Consider the following 25,713-nt stretch of genomic DNA (forward strand, 5'->3'; position numbering starts at 1 on the left):
ACCTGGTTATAGTGTTATAACCTATACCCTTCAAATTCATTTTTCAAATGAATTTGTTCAGCAAGAGTGAAATGGAAAGGGGAAGTAGTTCAGACATGCATGTGTAAGAAATTAAAATGCTTTAAACATTCACTGAGAGTTTGACTATCCTATCTCTCTGGAAAGTTCTCAAATGGAAACTCGACCCAGTTCTCTGTCCCAGTTAGAATCTAAAGAGAGGATGTACTCTTTACATAAAGCATAATAAAGACAGCATTGGCATAATCTCTCACCTTTCACACTTCTGAAAATTCAATTCATCAATACTTCTTTTTTAGTAATTTATGAATAAGTTTTTAGTAAGTTATGAATAAATCAATCAGTGACCAGGCCATAGGAAAACTTATGATCTTAAGTGACTACTGAGATTATCTTTGCATTTAAGATTTTCTTACTGAATGTCAATGCCTGCTTTCAAACTGTTTTCAGAAAAAAATGACGGTAGAGGGAATTATTCCTTAACTCAGCGAGGCTTTTGCACTTTACAAGTTTATATTTCTATTTTGACGTAGAATCCCTAAAGAATGAAAGTAGAAAGTTTGTCTACTATATTTCTGTGAGGTTAAAAAGACAGAGATTACCATAAACAATAGGTTGTGTCTCTGTAGCTTGTTCTTCTTCTTTTCTCAGTGATTCTGAAGCATCTAATTTATCCACCTGGAGAAAAACAGGCAGTATTACTTAGCACCTCAAAAGTATTCTAAACCTAGGTTTATGGCAGAAAGTGGAAAAGCCTTAGTATGTTAAATTTTGTCAAAATAAAACAGACCAGAAAGAACATTCTCAGGCCCCCTCAAATTCAATGGCAATGTTCACACTTGAGTCAAGGTGATTTTTAGCACTGTCATTATAAACCCTCAGGAAGGAGGGATTTATAAATGCCATAAAAGCTCACGCCAGGCTAAAACTGGGCATGCTAGGATGCAGCCGGCCTGAGGGAGGGAGATAACGAGAGGGAACCACGTTTTCAAATGACGTTTAAACCCTACCAAAGATAATAATAGTAATAATAATGAACTCACGACCCAGCAAAAATTCCCTCCCCAAAGGAAATGGAATTCAAAAAAAGTGAAGTGAGTCTGATGAGTGAACAGGTACTTGTGCAGAATAAGCTATCTTTTGCCAATTGTGCACAGCTTCTGTCGATATTGGTTACAGGTACAGACTGAAGTTTAAGACTCAAATGGCTCCATATTTGATCTTTATTATATAAAGACAGGCCGCATGTTTTAATGCTCTATTTTCTAAGTACCACCTAGGAATGCCTGATTTTGCCCCAACTTCTTTGAGGAAGAAATTTTTTGCTTTTATTAAGCCAAAGAAGTAAATGGCTATTATATGCTAGCTACTCTAAAGTGGATAATATCAAACAGAAATAATACTGTAGAGGAGTCCAAATGTATTGGTGAAAAAAAGGAGCTGCAATACATAGGTCCTTCCACTAATTAGTTGTGTGACCTTGGCAAACCACTGCACTGACTCTCAAATTTCCTTGTCTATATAATGAGATGGCTGAAGGAGATCATCTGCAAACTTTCTTCTAGGACTAACATTAAAATGATTTGATTCTGTAATTCCGTGAAGAACCGGGGAGAGGTGACATTAGGACACTGGGATTAGGCAATCTCCACTGTACAACTTCCATTTACCTTTTAAACTATACTATCTTTTAAACTATATTTAAAAGTTGAAATCTCCAAAGCCTTATAATTGGTCTATCATCATACCTGAAGTAAAACTAAACTTCAAATCTCAGTGTTATCTATTACTAGTGGTTTTAAAAGTCGTAAGTGTGCTGGATGAGATGGGGGGCAGAGTGCAGGAAGGAACTTTTTATGAATGTTCACTGCATGTTCTTCAGAAAGGTCAACAGCGAAAAATCACTCACAAAAAAAGACATGCCGACTTCAGTGAAAAAGCTATGAAAGGTCCTAAAAAGGTTAAAGCGGCCCCTAGTTTCTATTTGAAACTATTTAAAATAGAGTGAGGGCCGGCCCCGTGCCATAGTGGTTAAGTGCACGCGCTCCGCTGCTGGCGGCCCCGGTTTGGATCCTGGGCGCGCACTGACGCACCGCTTCTCTGGCCATGCTGAGGCTGCGTCCCACATACAGCAACTAGAAATATGTGCAACTATGACATACAACTATCTACTGGGGCTTTGGGGAAAAAAAGGAGGAGGATTGACAACAGATGTTAGCTCAGAGCCAGTCTTCCTCAGCAAAAAGAGGAGGATTAGCATGGATGTTAGCTCAGGGCTGATCTTTCTCACAAAAAATAAAATAAAATAGTCTGAGTCTTCAAATATGCCATTAAGGTTAGGACAGTATTTTATAAATATTTTAATTATTTCATACTAAACATCATAAATATGGGTCTAATCCATCCTAATGTGTCAGGGAACAAAATCTGAGAAAAGTATGCTGAGGCAGACTGTAGATACCTTCAGGTAAAATGTGGTTTTTCTACCCTAGGAAGATGGGTTCGTTTGCTTTTGTATACTATTTTCCTGTTTTACAGCCTAAGTGTTCATGAGTTACGAATTACCCCAATATCAAATTAAAGACTACTATGGAGTATAAGTACCATGAGAAATACCCACTGTTTGGCATCCAAACTTAAAACAAAAATTTTTACAGCTATATACTTTAAAGCACAGTTTGTGCCATCAAGGGTCAGATGGAGTTTGCTAACCTAAACAGTATCCAAGAGTGAGCTAAAGAGGTTATACAAAAAAATATACGGATGAGTGTACATTAATAACTTCTAAGAAGAAAAATGCAACAACAAAAAAGCCACCACTGCATAATAAATTTCCAGACCTTTAAGGAAAAGAATCTCAAGTGAACTCATGTTTAAAAGTTAATGTCTGAGTCAGATGTTGAAGAGACAAGTCCTATTACAGAAGTACACTGAAGACACAGAAGAGCTAGCAATATCACAATGCCCAGGCAGAGACATAGGCAGGTTGGGCATAGGAAAAAACAAAAAATAAGAACTCTGAAGGAGTAGCATCAGACTAAGCAAAAATTTTTGCTTTTTCTATATAATGGGACAGCCTCTGGAAAAGCAACATCCAATATTTGTTTCCACTGACCCAATTTAGATTGCTCAAATAAGAAAAGCAGAGAAGGCTTTTATGAACACAAGCTTTTGTTAAGAGCTGTAACAAAAGTTTCTGATCCTTGGATTTAAAAAGAAAAATTACAGGTAAGCATGTCACTGAATTCAGTTCCATCTGTGCTACTGAAAATTCACTAAAATGTAAAAGGCTTTTCCACAAAGACTGCAATATGCTGCAGAGGAAAAGTTAACATGCAGTCAGTTATTTTGGTGTATGTGTGCATGAAAAAAAGGCAAAAGTACTGAAGCAAGAAGTGAGATCTGAAGATGACTGTTGCTATACAGGCTCTCAAGAAACACACACAGCCCACAGCAATGCTTTAAGAGTTTCAAAAGTAGTATGATGTAATTGCAATGACTATTGTACATGCTTGATTTAAAACGATGCATTACACTGCAGTTCAATTACCTGTTTTTCACACACACGCTTTCTAACTGCCTTGCTTACTAGCTGCTGAAGGGCCTCACACACAATGCATTTTACTCAGGTTTGCCCTAAGTTCCAATGGTGACTCCAATTTGGTTCTTTTAAATTTGTTTCAACTCTCCTTTACCGTCCCACCCTTTCTTACCACAATTTGATACCAGACATAAGATTGTAAGTTTGTTTCATTTATATTGGGATGGAGACAAGCCAATAAAGGAAGCAGCAACCAAAAGGTACCTAAATTTCACCTTGGACAAGCCAACAGATGAATAAGAGAGCAAATTTTAGGTAGCTTCAGAGGTATGCCTTATTACAGAAAGTAGATGTTAATATTACTTCATTATATACAGAAATAATCCATGTTGCTTAGCAACAATTATAGCAAGCTACTCTCATGATTAAAAGTTTTGATTCCTATTTAATATGGACTACCACCATAAGAACTGGACACCTGGAGAAACATGAGGAAAGTCTCTTCGGAAGCAGCTAGTATCTCTTGTATCTACTTTCAGCAAAAAATTAGTAAGAATCAAGAGATCAGAAACTGGATCACAGTCCTTCGATACCAAAAAAAAAAAACCAAAAAGCCTTTTAGGGCATGTATATACATATGTAAATTCAGCAACTGTCAGGCAAGCTAACAAAATAACACCAGAGGCTGTTTCAATTTATTTAGAGTATTAAGAAAATCCTATTATGGTCCAGATACCCTGACAGGGAAGAGAAATTTCCTGAAACTTTGGAATTAATATGGAAACTCACCATGCTCAGTTTTAAATAACATATTTAAGAGAGACTGTGAACCAACTACTGATTAGCCTCCTGCCCTTCCTAAGGCCTATTAGCCGATTAGTAGCAAACATCTACTAATGTCCTATAGCTCTACTGTAGTTATGTTTCAAGGGACTTGCAGAGGCTTTAGTGGAAATTTATTGGGGAGGAAAAAGCAGCAGCAGCAGTGTAGAAAAGGAAGGAAAAAAAATCATGCAAATTCCTTAGACTTAGTCCTCCAGACTTAAAGATGGAAAAGAATCAACTTTCACCTTTTCCTTTATTGCATCAACCTGCAAAGGAATTCAGAAGGTGCAGCTTAGAAAAAAATCAAATTCCATATTGAGCATAAAAAGGTAGAATCAGCAACAAAAGTTTAGGGGAGAAACATCTAACCACTAAAAAAGGTATAAGAAAAGTGAAAATAAAGGGCATACTGGAAGCAAATTTTAGAATATATATTTTTTTAACTTCAGAGCTTATTGCAGAAGAATTTATGCTAGAGTCAGTGTGAAAGAAAGCAGCTTAATCGCTAGTAAAATTTACAGCACTTCGGTTAACAGAAGCTTAGAGCCAGGTCTCACAAGTTGGCATTATGCATAAGGAAAGAAGCTGTTCTCGCTATGGCGAAGATAAGGCAACTGGTTTTTCTCTTACATTGGACTTTCAGAAGTTTATACACAGAAAATGTTAATTCTTACAAAATTATAACTGAACACAATGGCATCTAATTAGATGGCAGCCTAAGGAAATATTCAGTGTACTGGGGGTTGTTAGTGCTTTTTCCCCCTTTACTTAGGCATGCTGAAGAGATCAGATGTGAAACTCTGATTTTAATAAGTAAGTTTTGCTTTAACGAAACGGATCCTTTAAGACCACTTTAAAATGTTCTATAGCAAGCAAGCTAGTAACTTGAGAATAGGGTAAGTAAAAAAAATTCTAACACCAAAAAGGGACACTAAGATGAATAAGTGAATTTTATAAGAGGATTATACCCCCACAGCTTGTTTTATGCGCTTTTAGGAAATGTGTCATTAATTGTTAACCTATGATATTTTTAAATTAGGGGTTAAACTATCAAAACATTGAGAAAGATTAACAGGATGCTAAGAATATATATGTAGCTTCCCCAGGGGAAATGGGCATACATATTAAAGTCAAGAACCAACCAAATAAAAGGGAATCTACACTACTAGTTGTGGACATTTTGAGTTACAAGAACTGATTTGAGAAAGATGTTATTTTGAAAAAAAAAAATTTTATCAAATGTTTAAAAAGAAGAAAACCAAACATACAATATAGAAGTAATACTATTCACCCTCAGAAACACATTGAGGGTAAACATTCTGACAAGTTATGTTTGAGTTTGCTTTCCATTCAATGTCATTTGTCAGATATTAAAAATTTCTGGAGAGAAGGAATATTTTATGATCAACTAAATGACTTCTACTAGAAAAAAAATATTAGAAAAATAAGTATGCCCATGGAATTTTACATATCCTCAAGATAATTAATTCAGAATATACTCAAGAGGTGCCATTACCTTTGTCAAGTATTCCTTCATGACCTGGATGAAATAGGGCATGGCAAAATCCATGATATTGTGCCTCCATGCAGTTTCCAGGACAACATCTGGCCTTAAAAGATCATAACAGGTAAAGAGACAAGCTCCAAAGCACTCTCTTTTTTCTTCCTGCAAAAACCACTGTAGGAGCTCTTCAGCCAACTCAGTATCTTTAGATTCAGAGGCATACTGCATTGCATCCTATTCAAAGGAAAGTATGAAGGTCAAACATTAAACTCAAACATACTGAACTGGTAAACCAAGTAATACAGAAGGAAAAAAAACCCTCTCAGTTATATCATTTAAATTAAAATTTTAAAAGAAAAGGAAAAACAGGGTAAAGCATTTTTTTTTTCTTTTAAACAAAGAGAGGTGTAACATAAACATAAGACAGCCCCTAGATTCAAGAAATTGACTTAATTACCATCTCCTCAAATGGGGGCCTAAAGGTAATTCTCATATTCACAAAACTAATACTTTTATAGACCATAATCACTTGTAATACACCATTTTAGAGTTAACACAGATCACCTAGTACTTGGATTAATAGCCCCACCCCCACCAAATTTATCCACCTTGTACAGGCTATCTTTCTTGCACAGCTCTACACTCTGTTTCCAGCGATTGTTGCCTTTGAAGAGATAAGCAGCAATTCTTCTAAACTCAATGAGTTCATGTTTTTCCAAACGCTGAGCAAGCGAGATATTATCAAAGTTGTCATAAGCATCTATTGATGTTCGCAGAGCCTAATAAAAAAAAAAGCCATACAAATGCCAAATCAGTGTTTCATTTTAGTTTAAAATTTATGTTCTATACTTCTTGATCAGTGAGCCATTATAGTAATATGACAGCCTAGATTCAAGCATCAAACCACAGAGTTGTAATCTGAACAAGTATCAAGGTTCTTCAAAGTCCTTGAAGGTACTGTGAAATTTCTAAAGGTGCAGTTTTCTCTAAGGTTTTCAGTATCATGAACTAACTCGAATGGTTATGAAATTGAGAGAATTTGTAATTTGGAGGGTAAGATTTTATGCTCTAGGGAAACTCCTGATACAACTGAACATGATATTCAGTCATACATATCAGCATGGGATCTGAGCCTACAAGAAAATCATGTTGACAGTAAAAGAAAGAAAAGCAACTAGCTCAACCTTAACTCTCATTTTTTGTGTTTGAAATCCTTCACAAGGGAAATTTTGTTACAAGACAGATGCTAATATGGTACTGGGCAAGAAAAGTAGTGAATAAATACAGTTAATACCAAATAAGTTTTATGGATTACTTAAGAGATCAAAGACTTTTTCGACCCTAACTACAATCTAAATGTTTAGGGATGAAGTAACCATAACATTTTTTCTAAAGCATTAACTTAGACAAGATCTAAGCAAAATTCTGCAAACTTGGCACTTAATTAGAAGTCAGATTTGTGAATATTGAAAACCTCACTAAATTTAGATCCTAGGCATACAAGTACTTACTGTTTACAAACCTACAGGATAATGGACTTTTTAAAATGTAAAACATACCCAACTTTACAACCTAATCATAGCCTGAGTTTTGAGAATATATGCAAGAACCAAAAGTTTTTTTTTTTTGTCTGTGTGAGGAAGATCACTCCTGAGCTAACATCCATGCCAGTCCTCCTCTTTTTGCTGAGGATGACTGGCCCTGGGCTAACATCTGTGCCTGTCCTCCTCTACTTTATATGGGACGCTGCCACAGCATGGCCTGACAAGCGGTGCATCGGTGTGCGCCCGGGATCGGAACCCGGGCTGCCAGTGGCGGAGTGCATGGACTTAACCACTACGCCACGGGGCCGGCCCCAAGAACCAAAAGATTTTACCTGATAATCTTCTTCTGTAATAAAGAGGTTGTTCAGTGATTCATTCACAGATTTGTTGTTGTGGTTCTGAACTGAACGCAAATATGGTTTCACCAGTGGTAGCTGTTTAACCTTTAAAATAAAGAGTTTGTTACAAATGTAGCTCATCATTCAAGTTCCAAGGACAAAAGTAATCCAAGTATGTCTTAGTTCCTTGCTATGAAGTTTTGAAGATTTAAAAATCATTACCTTGCTGAAATAATTGACTGCACGAGTATGATCCAACCGTGGAGACAGCACCATCAGCAAATCATTTAACAACAGAGGCTTGAATTCTAAGTAGAACTGTATTGCTCTGTAGTATAGTTCCACATTGGCAACCTAAAATGGGAAAAATCCAAAAGTCAGAGTTATTTCCTAATGAGCTTTCTCTTTCTGAAGACTTTACCTTCTGAAGAAGGTACATACCTTGGTAATGATATCTTTGAACTGTCCTTCTTTCCATGCATCAGTTGGATGATTCATCATGGTAATTATGGCATTATCATATTCTTCATACTTGTCATACAAAAACACCAATTCTGCCCAAAGATGAGCTTGTTCTGCAGCTCTTAGCACCTGCATAAGAAAAATTTAATTGCTTTAGATATAAGTCTCTAATTCTAGCTAACAGCCTTAAAAAAAAATTTAAAGTTATTAGTTTTAGCTATAGAGCTGCCTCACAATGTTTAAAGTTGGTTACCTTAGGAATATTCACTCTAGACCAGAACAGCTCCAGGTGCTCCCTCATTTTCTGTGGCTTAAATTTAGAATATAGAATAGCTAATTCCGTAAACATCCCCATATGAGCTCGCTCAAGTCCCAATGCTGCTTCCAACATGGTTATCAGTTCTTCAAAATATCCACGATCCTAAATAAGGGAAATAAGCAATTAAAGATAAGAATATGTGGCAAAGGTCTTAATTAATAAAAAAGACTCCTGTTCATTACCTGATAGTAGTTGATAAGTTCCTCCAATTCATCTGCATGTACTACAATATGAAGCCCACACATCTGAGCGAGACGGAACTCTTTCCCATCTACACAGGCAAAGCAGACCTACAATAAAACATTTCAATTAGGTGAACTCAAATGTAAACATGGCTGGTTAATTCAATTAGTCAGTTTAAAGAACATTTCTGAATAGCATCTTAATTCTTCACTCAAACTGGTATTTAGATTACCTCTTTCCATGTTCGAGTACTGTTAGCTTTCCTAGCTCCATCAACAGCTGCCTGATATTCGCCCAGGTGAACCAGGGTAGATGCCAAGCGTCCAAAATTGGAAACATTATTATATAACAACTTAGCAGCATCATACATTTTTTCATCATAACAACGGTCACCAACCTGGAAAAAGACAATCCATTTTCAGTAAGCCTAAAGTCAGTCCTCTTTCCACAGTCACAACTCAATTTAATACTGAAAAACAATATTTTTCCCTAGAAATCTTCAGTTGTGATATGCTGACCCTACTAAGCTAATAAAGTTGCTCAACTATTTTTACGTGCTTTAAAAAAATCTGAACAGGAAACCCACTTGTTGGATATGAGCATTATTTGGCCCATTAATGAATTCTTCTAACTCTGCAAGGCGGTTTGTTTTAGCCAATGCAAATATCAATTCTGTCTCCACATAGGACTCTCTAGCCTTCTTACGAGCCATCTGCAAGTACTTCACCAGTTCTTCCCAGTTTCCTAGGTATAGAAAAAGAAAAAATAAATCCAAGCACTAACATCTCAACATTTATCTTTTCACCCAAGTCAAAGAGAATTGCTATTACTTTCCTTTTCAAGGAAACATTATAGAGAATAACAAATGTAAACAGTGAAATGTATCTAAAATAGCAAAACTTCTATTACACTTCTGTATTATCATCGGCCAAATGAATAGTTAAAATTCCCTTTTTCCTTACAGTTATAAGATTAGAGATCGATCAGAATTTTATTAAACTTCAAAACAGAAAACTAATCTTTCCCATGGACCTTATGAGTCCACGAAATGCAGCCTCTCTTTATCTAGACTAAGATGGAGGGCTAAATGTTTTCACAGGTAACCATGCAGTTATCTAACTCCTACATAATTCATAATAGACAGGTATCTTAATGCTTAGCTTAAGCACATAGCTTAGGTACATTTTCTGAGGTCACAAACACATAAAAGCAAGAAGTCGTACCACTAGTATTGGCAGCCTGAACAACTTCCATGTAGGATGAAGGATCATCTGCTTTGATATAAGAATCAATGGCTTCTTTAACCATTCCTTTCTGCAACTGGGCTTTCGCAAGCTGACTCCAAACTGCAGGCTCATTGCAGCGTTCAGCAAACTCATACGCCCGATCCAAGTTTCCAATATGTTCAATCAAGACCTAAGCAACCAATTTTTGAATTAGGGTTACAGTAAAATGAGTCTTACTACATAGCAATTACATGTAAATGGTTAAAATTTTATTGCTCTTCTATTGCCATAGAAATATCCTCACGGGACAATGCATACACTGAATCAAGAGAAGGCATTACATTTAGTTAGTAAATCAACTTAGATAATCACAGATTTACCTGTACTGCTGAAGTATTGACATCAAATTTCCGGAAAATGGCAAATGCTTCTTCAAAGAGCTCATTGCTAATGGCAATATTGGCAATATCGGGGGCATCATAATTATCCAGGCGGTTAATATACTCCATAACACGCGTACGGTCAGCCTTAATTGCAGTGAGGATGAGAAGGTTTTGCAAATTCCTGTAAGAAAAAAGATTTGAATGTAATCATTAGTCATAAAGAATAAACACTGTGGCTATAAAGAGTTTTTTGTCTCAAGAAGTGTGGTGAGAAGAGGAGAGTATTAGAGAGAATTCAGACAACATTCTCTAATCTTTGTCTCTTAATTCCTTCCCAAACTGACAGGCCATAACCAAAGACTGAATATAAATAGCCAATGGACCCCTCTCACAGCATACCTGTGTTCACTGAATACAGAGTTATCAAGGACAATTTTCTCCAGCAGTTCAATGAGTTCATTTGGAAGGTCTGCAGTCATAAAAGCCTTGACAGTTACTGATACTTCTTCAGGGTCCTGAGTCTCAGACAAGGCTGTCTGTACAACCTACAGAGGATGTACAGTGAGTAAGCACTGAGAATCAAGGTGGTTTTGAAGATATTATCTAATAAGAATAAGTTGGCCTCTCAGTAGAAAACTTGAAATAAGTAAAAAAGAATGAAGGAGAAAAAAACACCTTTAAATTTACCACCCACTCAAAGGTCTTTCTAAACAAATCCACATATACCTATACCTCGTGTACTTTCCACTCTGTAGAAAAATCACTCTAATTATATAATTTCTATCTTTTCCCTGATTTAAACATTATCCATACTAACCACTCCTCATTATCACTTTAATGGCTACATATAATTCAACTAAATAGATGTGGCATCATATACTCAGTAATTCCTCTATTTTTGGCTATTTGCATGGTTCCCAGATGCTGCCATGAATATTTTTTCCAGGAAGCTTTGTATCTACTTGAGAATCTCCCTTAGAAATGCTTCCTAGAAAGGAATGAAAAATTAATAGCCTTCAATCCATTCTCTTCCAAATTTATACTTGTACCAGTAGAATTTAAGAACCATTACAACAACTTTCAATTTTTAGGGTTTTAAATAAATGTTTTCAATTTTATATAATTATAAGCCCACATTTCATTCACAGGTCTGTGCCTACTAGGGAGATTGAACATTTACCTACTTGGTTTTCTGTATTTTCTCATCAATTCTTATCCTTTGCTGACTTATCATTGTCTTGAATGTTTCCAATCAATTTAGTCACTTCTCAGGTATTAATAATAGCAATTCTTAATCACTTTATTAAAATATTTAATTGGCTATTTTCCTTTTAACTATGATGAATTGAGAGTTTATATAATTAAATTATCTCTTTAGGATGTATTTTCTAGGGACAAATGTATTTTACTTTTGTTAACATTTATGATACATTTTTAGTATAATTTTTATTTTCTTCTACTTTTTACTACCTTCTCTCACAGGTAAATATGATCCATTTGAGTGTATTTCAGTACATGATGAAGGAAAAGGTTTTATTTATAGTTAAAAAGATAAGCCTTAAACACATGTGCCAATTTTACCTGGTCAATTAGGGGTCTCCTGTAAGGATTGCTTTCCAGTAGCACACTACCCCACAATTCTGGATCCTTTCGGCGTACCAGATAGCGGGAAAGACTTTTGAAGAGGGAATTCTCATTGCAAACCTAAATAAGATATCAAAGATTAATTTCAAGGTAAGAAGTAAAGACTTTTTCTAGACTGACTTTACTTTTAAGGCTTATTTCCTATCCTTTATACTCTGTGTATTGATTTATAGGAAAAAATCTATTACTTTTACATATAATCTTCAACAGGTCACAACCAAATTTTTCTTATTAAAATTCAACCAACAGAAAAAAACATAGTTATTCATTTCTGGAAGTTTCAAAAAGCAGCCCGATGGTGGATCTATTTTGGGACTTCATATTTTAGTCTACTGGTCTGTCTATTCATGCACCAGTACTGTGTTTTAATTATAGAGGCTTTGTAATGTGCTTTAATATCTGGTAGGGCTAGTCCACCTTCATAGCTTTCAGTTTACTAGCTATTCTTCTGTGTTTATTTTTCTATGTGTATATATTCATATGTATACGAATGTATGTACGTACAGAGATGCATATATTTCCTAGCTCTGACCACTAAAAGATCCCAGAAGCAAATACACGTAGAGCCCAGGGTTGCTAATGGCATTCTTCACTAAAAGGGATCAGAGTTCCTTGGGAAAATGGCTGATTCCAGGGCTGAGGAGGGCATAAAAGGAGCATGGTGTAACTTTTTGTGCCAGAAAATAGGGAAGTGCTCAAAGAACAATGAAACCATGACACAAAGCTACAGGAGGCAGGCAGAAGGGATTTCTATCAGCCAAAACTAGGACAATTTGAGAATCAATATAAACAACAGTAGTGGATTATAACCTACTGAATAAAACAGGAATTCATGAGTGCATGAATACATGACCACTAACTGATAAATGTGGAGATGGTGCTGGAGTTGGAAAATCATCATTTTGCAACCCACACATTAAGAATGGTTTAAGAAGAATCAATAGGTTCTAAATTAAGGGGTGGGTGGATGCAGTAGGATATTTGCATGGTCTCAAGTATCTTCTCACAGACTACTTATATCTGCAAGGGGAAATATAATAATTATACAATGGAGAAAATGACAACTTGATAAAGATGACTCTACAAAGGAGGGACAAAAGGACATCAGGTGCTTCTGCATATAATAGCAGGAGAAAGACAAAATATCACTTAAGCAATATTCTGGATGAAAATGTATAATCTAAATCAAATCAGGAGGAACCATCAGAGAAATTCAAAATGAAGAACATTCTATTTCTTAAAAAGAAACTTTTCATTTATATGAAATATACAGAATAGGTAAATCCACAGAGAAGGCAGCTTAGAGGTTGTCAGGGGCCAGGAAGAGCGGGGTGGGAGCGGGGAGAACATGCTACCAGGTTTCCTTATGTGGTGATGAAAACTTGGAACTAGATAGACACGGTGGTTACACATTGTGAATGTACTAATTGCCACTGAACTGTTTACTTTATAGTAAACAGTTCCTAAAGCCCCCAAAGCCCCAGTAGATAGTTATATGTCATAGTTGCACATCCTTCTAGTTGCTGTATGTGGGACGTGGTCTCAGCATGGCCGGAGAAGCAGTGCGTCAGTGTGCGCCCAGGATCCGAACCCGGGCCGCCAGTAGCGGAGAGCATACACTTAACCGCTAAGCCACGGGGCCAGCCCCGAACTGTTCACTTTCAAATGGTTAATTTTACATTATGTGAATTTCACCTCAAAAAAGTTAAAAATAGGAAAAAAAGACTATTTTTACAATGATATCAGTGTCATAAAAGACAAGACTGAAGAATTATTTCAGATTAAAAAGACTAGGGGCCGGCCTGGTGGTGCAAGTGGTTAAGTGCGTGCGCTCCACTGCAGCGGCCTGGGGTTCGCCAGTTCGGATCCCAGGCACGCACCGACACACCATTTGTCAAGCCATGCTGTGGCGGCATCCCATATAAAGTGGAGGAAGATGGGCATGGATGTTAGCCCAGGGCCAGTCTTCCTAAGCAAAAAGAGGAGGATTGGCAGATGTTAGCTCAGGGCCAATCTTCCTCACCAAAAAAAAAAAATAAAAAATAAAAAGACTCAAGAGACATGACTACTACATGCAGTATGTAATCCTGAAGTGGACGGAAAAAATTGCTCTAAAGGACATTATTGGGTCAATTGACAAAATTGGAATAAAAGAGATTTTAAAAAGAATTCTATCAGTGTCAAACTGACTGAAGTTGGTATCTACAATATGGTTATGAAAGAGAGTATCCTTATTCTTAGGAAACACACGCTGAAGAGGTATAAGGCCATGATGTATGCAACTTATTCTCACATGGCTAAAAAATTAGATATGTGTGTATACTTATACATATATATGTATGTATGTATGAGAAACCGTATGAGAACACAAGTGATAAAACTAGTGGGGTTACAATGTTAACAGGTGAATACAGATTTGATCTACTATCTTGGCCACTTTAAGTTCACAATTATTAGAAAATAAAGTTTGAAAAAAAGCATGTGTCTTCCAAAAATATTCCATTATTACCTGAAACTCTCAAAATTCACTAATTTAACATTATATAACAAGATTTTTAAAAAATGCAGCCTTCTCTCTACACATTCAGCTAGTAGTACTCACATTAATAAGTTCCAGATCACATTGGCCACGTTCATAAGCAACACAGGCCAGATGTGGATCTCTCTTCTCACAATACTTTCCAACAACACGACTGTCATAATAAGGATTTTCACGAAGAAATCTCTCTGGGTTGTTATTACTATCTATGTAGATTTTGGCTAATGCATTATGAGTAGCAGGCTCCTCACAGCCCTCATGAATTCTGGCCTCTAGCCAAGGTAGAAGCAATTTCAACCTAGTAAAACAAAACAAAACCACACACACACATACTGTATTATAAATAATACACTCTTGACATGCTAACTAGATAAGTACCTTACGGTCTATAATGTGCTTTCCCATGCATTATTTTGAATTCTCAAAAATCCTATTACAAATTGGGAAATTAAGACTCAAAGATGGTTAAATGATTTGCCCAAGCTAACACAGAAGGTATATAAGACTGTCTTTAGGGGGCTGGCCCCGTGGCGTAGCAGTTAAGTGTGCGTGCTCCGCTGCTGGCGGCCCGGGTTTGGATCCCAGGCACGCACTGAGGCACCTCTTGTCAGGCCATGCTGTGGTGGCATCCCATAAAAGTGGAGGAAGATAGGCACAGATGTTAGCCCAGGGCCGATCTTTCTCACAAAAAAAAAAAAAAGACTATCTTTATACTCCCCCAGACCTATCTGCTACGTTATCTAGATAGGATATATAAAGAAGAGATTATAGATTCACAGATTGTTCTTTTTTATACTGGACAAAAAATCTAGACTTTAGAAAAATTTTGTTTAGGGGTAGGATGGGGATGTGGTATTAGAAAACAAGCCAGATGATCTGAGGATCCTTTCAATTTTAACACAATTAACATACAACATTACCCACAGCCAAACGGGGCAGTACCCTAAATACATACAGGGAACAAAATCTGGTAGCTTTAGAAGCTCTAGTTTTAATTATTCTAATGCTCATATGATCACTCCGCTAAGGGTCATGGTTTCTCTAAGCTATAGCTTATGTTTCAATGGTCCTGATGACCAACACTCTTTTACCATGGTTTAAATATCAAAAGCACCCACTCGGGAACGGCCCGGTGGCGCAGGCGCAAGCGCAAGCGGTTAAGTGCGCGTGCTCCACTGCGGCGGCCCAGGGTTCACCCATTCGGATCCCGGGCATGCACCAACACACCGCTTGTCAAGCCATGCTGTGGCGGCATCCCATATAAAGTAGAGGAAGATGGGCATGGATGTTAGCCCAGGGCCAGTCTTCCTCAGCCAAAAAAAAAAAAAAAAAGAGAGAGAAAAAGAAAAAGAAAAAAAAGAGGATGATTGGCAGATGTTAGCTCAGGGCAGATCTTCCTCACATACACACACAAAAAAAATCAAAAGCACCAAGAGAAAGAGCAGTAGGCCAACATTTTGCCTATCAAATTCATGTAGTTATTAGGAACACACTCCTATTAGGGTAAAGACACTTAGCTTTATTAATAAAGGCAAAAATCAAGCTCCTACAAACGTGTGCAACCCAAGCAGATGTGCCATGTCAACTGAAAGAATATAGATTAGCTAAGGCACATCTAGACTAGTGACTTGGATGTGAATCTAGTTTACTACAATATAATTTGTCAGTTAAAGACCAATTGTCTAATTATAACTATCTGGCTATTTGCTTGGAATATACAATAAATGAGACTGTTTTCAGTATTAGACTTAAGACAACTGAAATCTCTTTCTTTTTTTTTTTTTTTTTTTTTGTGAGGAAGATCAGCCCTGAGCTAACATCCATGCTAATCCTCCTCTTTTTGCTGAGGAAGACCGGCTTTGAGCTAGCATCTATTGCTAATCCTCCTCCTTTTTCTTTTCCCCAAAGCCCCAGTAGATAGTTGTATGTCATAGCTGCACATCCTTCTAGTTGCTCCGGCCTCAGCATGGCCGGAGAAGCGGTGTGTTGGTGCCCACCAGTAGCGGAGCATGCGCACTTAACTGCTAAGTCACAGGGCCAGCCCGTGAAATCTCTTTCTAAATGTTAAATTGTTACGACCTATAATGATTCAAACTAGGCTCAAACTTTTAAAATTAGTATTATATTCTATATCTCCATTGTCCTTAAATGAATTTTTCCATGTTTGAAACATTCAAATACAAATTCTATGAATACCATTAGTAAGACACCTATACCAACTCAGGTTAAAATTAAACGCCATAGGCCTTTTTGGTGTCTTTTCATAGCTAGAGTAACTTCCCACTGATATACCAATCCACCAACCTCATTTACTATATCAGCACTTTCTGAACAGTAGTTCATCAAAACATCCCCATTAAAAAAGAGACTTCGTGGTATAAGTATTAGACGCACTTACACTGTATTCTCCTCTATTGAAAATCTATAATTCATATTAGCATATTAAAGTTCAAATTAAATATAAGTTTAACCCAGAGTTACAAAGGGAACTCTTTTCTCTCATTATACTTGAAGAAACATCATACTATTTATCAGAGAAGAATTTTTTTTTTATAATTTTTATTTATTTTTTCCCCAAAGCCCCAGTAGATAGTTGTATGTCACAGCTGCACATTCTTCTAGTTGCTGTATGTGGGACGCGGCCTCAGCATGGCCGGAGAAGCGGCGCGTTGGTGCGCGCCCGGGATCCGAACGCGGGCCACCAGCAGCAGAGCGTGAGCACCTAGCCGCCAAGCCACGGGGCTGGCCCCCAAAGAATTAGTTATTAAATATAGTAGTATCATATCTAACTATACAGGGGGGCTTTTTACACAGTTTGACATAAAGTCAAACCACGTAGCTGTAATTACAAACATGCAAAAAAAGTGACCAAGCAGGTTAACATATTTTCTATGACAGTTGTAATGTTTCAGAAAAGAGATTTTTTTCAGCACCATAACTCGCTTATCATTTCTCAATTAGGTGTCTCCAGGAAATTATGGTCCATGTGTTACTGAGTAGCTTTTAGGCAACCGATAAAGCTAATGTTTTTTTCCATTACCATGCTAAGAGAGACTACTAATTTATCCCAGTTATGAAGGTTAAAAGGGTACAACACCTGTTTCTTTTTTCAACCTCAGCGACAAGTTCATCAGTAGAAAATTGACCTCTTACAACAAGAATCAAGTTTTTAATGACATCTTCAGAGCAATCAACATCTAGTAGCCCTCCAATAACCACAGGAAGTCGACTTGGATTCACCTATGGTAAAAAAACAAAAAAATAGAAGAATGTCATTATGATATTAATAAGCAAAGCACAAATGAGTTTTAAAAAACTCTCATTTCCCTCTTGTAAACTTAGTTTTAAAATTCAGTAACAAATTGAGTCTAAATTTTCAACTAGACAGAGGAATTTAGCAGGAAGTCTGGCTTGGTTAATTAATTACCTCAGCATTGCTCCAAAGGATAAATAAGTCCAAAGAAGCTCAAGTGACAGAATGACTATGGAAGACTGTCGGAAAAAAGTCCTCCACGAGAGCAAAACTGCCTTTCTATTTCTGGAATTAGAAGGCAAAGTTTCTAATGTCTATATTTAAGATGGTTTTAAAACCACTTTGGAGTCTATGGCCTCTTTACAGATACCTCAGGGGCTACCAAGTAAGTAGGGTGTAGGCCACCCAACTTTTTCAACTACAGCAGTTCTATATTCTACTTTACATACTTCGCATACATGTAAAATTTTAATCAAAGAAAGGATTCTGTTGGGGAAAAAAAAATGTTGAAAGCCACTGCAGCAGACCATTCCCATTGGGCACAGAATTTCAAAAGGATGAAGATTTAGAGAGTATAAGAAAAATCTACAATAAGATCACATTTTTAAGTTATCTAAGTATTACTTACCTTCTGTACATATATCTCTATATACTTTTGAAGATTATTTCTATATAAATAGAGCACCAAATCATGGACGAAGTCAAATCGATCACACACAATGATAAGTGGTAACTGATCTGTTAGCTTCGCTTCCTGAAAAAAGAAAAAAAGAAGCCTTAATTTTCTCCTTCTGTGAGGTATCAAATCTATGTAAAAATATGACAATCTGTTCTACACTGGTGGGAGAGGTTCACATAAACTTGGGTCTTCTCTTAAAGAATCATGCCCCAATAGCTGGAGAGTGCCCATCCCAGTTTCAGGAAATTTTTACTAAGCAATACTTAGATTCATAGCAAAATACCAGGTCGTTCCCACACACATTCTTTACCAAAAAAAGTAACAAATTAAGATCTGAGAGCCACCAGTGGCACTCAAGACATAAAATCATCACACGGGGACTTTCATTAATAGTAACACAATTGAATTTGGAGTTGATTTAACAACTACAGTCACATTGTCAAAATTATGGCATAAATGGCTCACATTTGTTTCAAACTAATGACTTATTTTTTACCCTTCCCCAATTCCAATCTATTTGGCTAACCTCTAACACTTATAACAAACTCTACAAGGAGCAGCATGATGGTGATGGCCATGAATTAATAAATACACCATATGTTGTTATAATAAGGTAAAAAAAAAAAAAAAAGCACTTAAAGAAAAGATATCTTTAAATTGCCAATTGCTTTTACCACTACAAATACCAAGCTATAATCCTACTTATAGACTGACATAGATGTTAGAGACAGGTAGGCAAGACCTATACTGGGCATTTACCTGATACATGTCCTGTTACATTCCACAGACACAAGGTACAGCACAAAAAACAACAGTTTCCATCAGGAATTCATTTATACACAGTGAAACATTCCTCAATAAATGATTCCTCTATGACCGTCTACTAAGGAAGGAGAACTAAGCAGGACAGAACTTTCCCCAATGACAGCCACTAAGAACATTATTTGCAAGGTTCGAATAAAATACTTCCTGAGTCTAGCGCATATCAGTCACTCAATTATAAATAACTTGAAGATTAGTCTATGAAGTATTCAGAGAACACCAAACTAAATCTGAGAGTTATGAGAAATCTTGAACAAAAAACCAAAATGGCTGTAAATCTGAAGTGGAAGTCCAGCTGCAGATTTTTCACATTAAGGAAAGTCTAAAGCAAGTATTATTTAGCACCATGGAAACTCTAACAGCTGCTAAAATCACTTCTAGAAAGAATGTTTAATCTACCCATGCAAAAGATTTCAGTAGGCCAAGTTTTTCCTACTAAGTGAACATCAAAAAGTTAGTGGATCAACACACTAATCTTCTTTATCCTGTTTAATATACATATAAAATATTACATACTTTATTTTACCACTTAGGGAGAAAAACACACTTGTAAGTAACCTAAGATTACTTAGGTATTCTATTCTCATGCATGTGTGTTTAAGATTTCTGCTGGCAAAGACAACTATACTACATTCCCAAGGAAAATTCAAGACTGAAAAAGCAGACAAAAACTTGGGCCAGCTGTTCTGGCCTAGTGGTTAAGTTCAGTGTGCTCCACTTCAGCGGTCCAGGTTCGGCTCCGGGTCACGGACCTACACCACTCATTGGCGGCCATATTGTGGCAGCAACACACATACAAAATAGAGGAAGACTGGCACAGTTGTTAGCTCAGGGTTAATCTTCCTCAGCAAAAAAAAAAAAAAAGGTAGACAAAAACTAGGATATTTTCTTGATTGCCTAAATTTGCACCATTTCATACATGAAAGTAATGTTATTAATATTTTAAACTATTTACTAAAAGGTTACCTTTTAGTTATTATGGTTAAAGATTTTTAAGATCAAAACTGAAATTATATAAATACTTTCAGAGGTTTTCTATAATTTTATTTATTTCTTTCTTTTTCCCCAAAGCCCCAGTAGACAGTTGCATGTCGTAGTTGCACATCCTTCCAGTCGCTGCATGTGGGACACGGCCTCAGCATGGCCGGAGAAGCGGTGCATCGGTGCATGCCCGGGATCCGAACCCAGGCCGCCAGCAGCGGAGCACGTGCACTTAACCGCTAAGCCACTGGGCCGGCCCAGAGGTTTTCTTAAACATGAAGTTATTCATGTAACTAATATTCTTGCTGATATTGCTGTTAAGTTAATTCCAACTCCTAGTGACCTTGTATACACTGTTCTTACATACTGGAGATATTGCAGGGAATAAAGTATGCATTCCCTCAAAGGACTTATACTGTAGTGGAAAGAGACCATGTCTCATAGTGTTAAGTGTTATAAAGAAAAATAAAGCAGGATATGGGGGAGGTGACAAGGAGATAGGGATAGGTTTTATTTTAGATAGGGTAATCTGAGACATCCTTTCTCAGGACATTTGATCAGAAATCTAAAGCAAGGTAAGGGAGCAGGTCATGAAGGTCTGACAGAAAAGTAGAAAAGGGCACAAGTAAAGGCCCTGGGGCAGGAGAGGGTTTGGGAAGATCCAGAAATAGCAAGCAGGCCAATGTGGTTGAAGCAAAACCAGGAACGGAAAAATGATAGAAAATAAGATCAAAGGTAGCAAGAAGCAGATGATGGGTCTGAAGAACAGTTCCATGCTGTCTATGGGAAGCTCCAGTTCTACAAGGTTAGGGCATGAGCCAAATGATACTAATGACACCATTTCATCCTGCTCACAGGCTACTTTAAAGGATTAGTCATCTTCTACCAATCTCTGTATTCCTGGTGGCTAGCACATAATTGGCACCTGAATGTTCAAGACCAGATTCAGAAAAGTATTTTTCTTATCACAGAGTTTACATACAACACCAGTCAACTACACAGCTGGTACTTCCAAAATGAAGTTTAATGATAGTGATGACGAGATGCGGCATTGCAGCTACAAGCTACAGGTCAATAAGGAAAGTGAGTCAATGGTCTAGTACGTTCATTCTCACTACTGGGGTGAGGCTGAACACAACAGTAGCATCTTAGTATTGAGCCCCCATCTCAGATTATTTAAAGATAAGACATTAGGTTTACCTCCAACTCAGGCTGAAATTAAAATTCCTTCAAGGAGTCAAGAAAAACTTAAAACCGAAAAGAAACAAAACTTGCCTAATAAGAAATCACATGTAGGCCAACTCTACCTTACTTCCAAGGCCCATCAACACAGCTTATTAACAATGGTTATCACTTGAACACCTACGGCATTCAAGGTACTTGATCAACACAGCTTGTGGTTGAAGAAACTGAGGCTGAGGTACATTAGTTAATTTGCCTGAGGTAACAGCTAGACATATACTGAATGAATAAACAATAGCTAATAAAAGAAATGGAATTTGAACCAGGTCTGATTGGTTCAAAAGCCCATAATCCACATCCACTCCCCTACTTTGTCAGACTTGCACCTAATTCACAAGTGTGAAGGGGAATCCTCATCTAATTAGGCTTCATGGGTTAAGCAACCTACGGCTGCACCATGCTAGTATCCAGAAGATCTTTTTTGAAGCTCAAGAAGAGCATAATTAAGTGAACGTAGTTAATTTAGTCCTACTTCACATGTATATGATAACTCAAATATTAAAACCCAATGCTAAAGAAATTACACCTGCAGCAAAAAAACTGAGAGCTTAACAAAAACAAAAAGAAATCAGTGTAAGAATCTAGTAGTATTCTTAAAAAAAGGAAACAGTACTAATACTCAAAGGAGGAACTGAACTGGTGTTACGGGTACACTAGTCAAGCACAGAGCATCAAATCTTTCTACTTTGGAAGGTTTTTTTTTTTAACACCAGAAAGTCTTGGGTTCAAACAAATCATATTAGTCAGGCTACTCAGAATGTTCATGATGGCCAAGACATTATAAAGCTATACTTTGGGGGGAAAAGTTTATCTTTCAATCTAAAATGTAGGGCGACTTCAGCACTTTGACCATCTCATTACACTAAAACTCTTAAAGGTTTAGCTATTTAATCTAGAGCTCAGGTATTAAGCTCTTCAAAAGAACAATCAGCTAATGCAACTATAGATTATCTAAAAATTATGCCAGTGTAGGAGTAAGAAAAACCTATTTTTTTCTACTGAACTACACAATAAATATTTTGGTTTTAGTTTCAATCTAAAATTCTTCCAGAAGACAATACTTAAGAACTTTATATACAGTCTCTGGAATCATTTCATATGTATAAAATACAAATGTAAAATATATAAAAATATATATATTGGGGGCTAATATGAATTTTCTAGTTTTCCTAATTTTTATAGACAACTGTCAATTTTAAAGTTTTATTTTCCTCAGAAAGTAACTAGTAGGTATGAGAACAAACCTAAAGTAAGTTAAACATTAAACAAAATTAACTGCCCTTAGGAATGTTTTAATAAGCTAAGAATCTTTAAACCATTACTCTTCATTCTAACATAGGCAATTCTTACTTCTCTATAACTAAATTCATGTATCCCAAAGCTGTTTGATCTTATCTTTGATTTATGAATTATACACGATTAATTTCTTAAGGCAGGCTAATTTGATGACAGAGATAAATCTATGTCCTTTAGACAACAGAATCCTCTGCATACAACAGAGGCTCCTTAAAATGACACGGAGGGCAAGCTGATATCAAAATTCAAAAGGAGCCTAGACGATATTCTAAAATGACACTGAGAGTCTACAACCACTTTCCGAAATTTTTCTTCAGAAATTAAAGTGAAAGAAAGGAAATTCCTTTGAGATAGTGCAATTTCTTTCTTCTTTTAAACAGATGGTCATTCCTAAGTATTACTTAGCAATTTCCTTCCCTATTTCAAAGGAAACCACACAGTATTAAATTTGGAAGAAATAATTCAGCACACAATCTGAGAAGGCTAAGAATTTCACATTTGTGGAAAAAACATTTTAAAACTATGATCAAATCCTTGGAGAACTGCTGATCTTCAACCCAACCAGAAAATGCATTACTCAAAACCACTTACCTTGAGAAAATTCTTGACTCGCTCAGGATCATAGCAGTTGCTTTCTCTGCAGATTCTTTCTACTTCTTTGATCTGCCCAGTCTTACAAGCTGCCTGAATATATTTAAAGTGCACATCTGGGTCCTGACTAAAGTTAACAATGGATCCCAGAAAATAAAAGAGACCTTAAAAAAACAAATAATTGAAATTAAGTACAGGTGCACCCTGGAGAATGCCAGAACTGAAAAATATTTAAGAAATTAAAGAAGTGTTATGTCAATTATATCTTTAAAAAAAAAAGTTATACTGAACACTCCCAAATAAAAACTGGTTGCTCAAAAAGCTCAGTAAGAATACTAATTAATCTAGTAATCAGTTCAACAAAATGGATTTGCACTTCAATCCCTATAGAACAGATAATTCAATCCACTGTTTTCTAATAGTTGAGAAATAGTTAGGAGGCAGCTACCTAATACCAAATCTAATTATCATACCCTATTCCATATGAGAAATTCTACTTATTTTTCTCCCCAAAACCCCAGCGGATGGTTGTATATCCTAGTTGTAAGTCCTTCTAGTTCTTCTACGTGAGCCCCCGCCACTGCATGGCAACTGACAGATGGGTGGTGTGGTTCTGCGACGAGGAAACGAACCCGGGCCACCAAAGCAAGAGTGCCAAACCTTAACCACTAGATCATCAGGGCGGGCACTCCATATGAGAAATTTTAAATGAAGTCCCTTATAGCAGCTGTTTTTCCACATGCAGTTAATAGGAAACATACAAAAGTAGTCTGAAAAGAACTTAATGCAGTGCTGTCCAATAGAACTTTCTGCAATGATGAAAATGTTTGATTATCTGCACTGTCCAATATGGTAGCCACTAACCACATACAGCTATTGAGCACTTGAAATATGGCTAGTGTGACTGAAGAACCTAATTTTTAATTGTATTCAATTTTAATTACTTTAAATTTATATAGCTACATGTGGCAAGTGGCTGCTGTACTAAATGAATAATAAAAAGAGTATAAATTTAGTGCATTGTTAACATGCAGAAACTGAGAAAATCAAGAAAACTAGTAGAAATTTCTTACTCTGTCTAGAGCAATACTACAAAAAGAAGGAAGAAAAGGTAACTGAGACCAGAAGTTTAATGAACCTAAGAGCCACACAACAGTGATTACATTAGTACAGCAGTGGTTCTCAACTGGGGGTGATTTTCTTCCCAGGAGACAGTCAGCAATGTCTGGAGACATTTTTGGTGGTCACAACCAGTGGAGCTGATGCTACTGACATCTAGTGAGTAGAAGCCAGGGATCCTGCTGAACATCCCACATGCACACGACAACTGACCCCATGCCCCCCACCCCCAACAAATTATCTAGCCCAAAATGTCTATAGTGCTGAGGTTGAGAAAACAAGTCACAAAATGTCTTTGACTACAAACATTTGCCATTCCAAGAGACAGATGATATAAGCATGAAATCTTACTATACTTGATCATTAGTATTTTCATCTTATATGTATGATAAAGCTACTACATATATTTCTATCTTAAAATTCTGCCTTTAATTTACCTATAAAATACCCAAGCAGATAGTCTTGTTCACTGCACACCCCTAGGACTTGACGTAAAAGACGTCTGACAACATTTATTGAATAAAACTTAAAACTGTCCCATAAAATTAATCTTGTAGAAAGACAGAATTTCCAACAGGCCTGTTGTCATAAATACCCCTCTTGCCTATCTTAGGTAATTAAAAACTACTCAAACTCCTAATTACCTTCAAAACTCTTGAAAGATTCAAAAAGTTCAATCAGAGACTGAGTTGACAGTTGTTCGTGATACTTAGAAGCCACTTGAACACAAATCTGCAGATTCTGACGAATATTGGCAGACAGCATGGCCCTGAGGCATTCCAGGGAGTCTTCTACTGATAAGGACCCAAAGTAATTCACTAACCACTAGAGGACAAAACAAATAAGTAAATAAATAAATGGAATAATGTTGAACCTAACGGTGGTATGAAATTACTATCATTCAGTACCACAAACACATTTTCAGTATACCAATTAATCATAACTAACACCATCTGTTGTTAAGTAAGAGATTGAAATACCTCAGGGTTAAGAAGATGGGTATGAACAACCGCACGCTTTATATCATACAAATCAGTGAAGTGTTCTAACGCACGCTGCAGTAGGCCAGCCTTCTCACACAGCTGAGCGATATGAGCCCGGTCATAATGCGTGAACATCTGATTCCCCAGAATAGCATCTGCAACCTATAAAACCACAAATAGAATGAGTTTATTTTACCACCCCATTTATATCAGTAAGTCTA

At 36.7% G+C, this 25,713-nt stretch overlaps 1 protein-coding gene across 2 annotated transcripts in view; it reads right to left on the reverse strand.

Annotated features, from left to right (window-relative positions):
* Positions 1 to 25,713, reverse strand: part of CLTC (clathrin heavy chain) — a 65,451-nt gene that overhangs the window by 2,244 nt on the left and 37,494 nt on the right. The window contains exons 12-32 of one of the 2 annotated variants that reach the window (XM_058560512.1): positions 25,490 to 25,654; positions 25,154 to 25,334; positions 23,391 to 23,554; positions 18,408 to 18,533; positions 17,624 to 17,766; positions 14,590 to 14,824; positions 11,925 to 12,047; positions 10,743 to 10,888; positions 10,341 to 10,524; positions 9,958 to 10,150; positions 9,321 to 9,478; positions 8,967 to 9,131; positions 8,734 to 8,841; positions 8,486 to 8,653; positions 8,212 to 8,361; positions 7,993 to 8,124; positions 7,765 to 7,875; positions 6,497 to 6,667; positions 5,901 to 6,122; positions 4,630 to 4,650; positions 621 to 696 (exon numbers count right to left, since the gene is read on the reverse strand). In XM_058560512.1, coding sequence (XP_058416495.1) covers positions 621 to 696; positions 4,630 to 4,650; positions 5,901 to 6,122; positions 6,497 to 6,667; positions 7,765 to 7,875; positions 7,993 to 8,124; positions 8,212 to 8,361; positions 8,486 to 8,653; positions 8,734 to 8,841; positions 8,967 to 9,131; positions 9,321 to 9,478; positions 9,958 to 10,150; positions 10,341 to 10,524; positions 10,743 to 10,888; positions 11,925 to 12,047; positions 14,590 to 14,824; positions 17,624 to 17,766; positions 18,408 to 18,533; positions 23,391 to 23,554; positions 25,154 to 25,334; positions 25,490 to 25,654 — 3,142 coding nt within the window. The remainder of the gene's footprint in view (positions 1 to 620; positions 697 to 4,629; positions 4,651 to 5,900; positions 6,123 to 6,496; positions 6,668 to 7,764; positions 7,876 to 7,992; positions 8,125 to 8,211; positions 8,362 to 8,485; positions 8,654 to 8,733; positions 8,842 to 8,966; positions 9,132 to 9,320; positions 9,479 to 9,957; positions 10,151 to 10,340; positions 10,525 to 10,742; positions 10,889 to 11,924; positions 12,048 to 14,589; positions 14,825 to 17,623; positions 17,767 to 18,407; positions 18,534 to 23,390; positions 23,555 to 25,153; positions 25,335 to 25,489; positions 25,655 to 25,713) is intronic. The other variant, XM_058560513.1, reaches the window with a different exon arrangement.

Source organism: Diceros bicornis, chromosome 18 (assembly GCF_020826845.1).
Source record: "Diceros bicornis minor isolate mBicDic1 chromosome 18, mDicBic1.mat.cur, whole genome shotgun sequence".
Taxonomy (NCBI): Eukaryota; Metazoa; Chordata; class Mammalia; order Perissodactyla; family Rhinocerotidae; genus Diceros; species Diceros bicornis.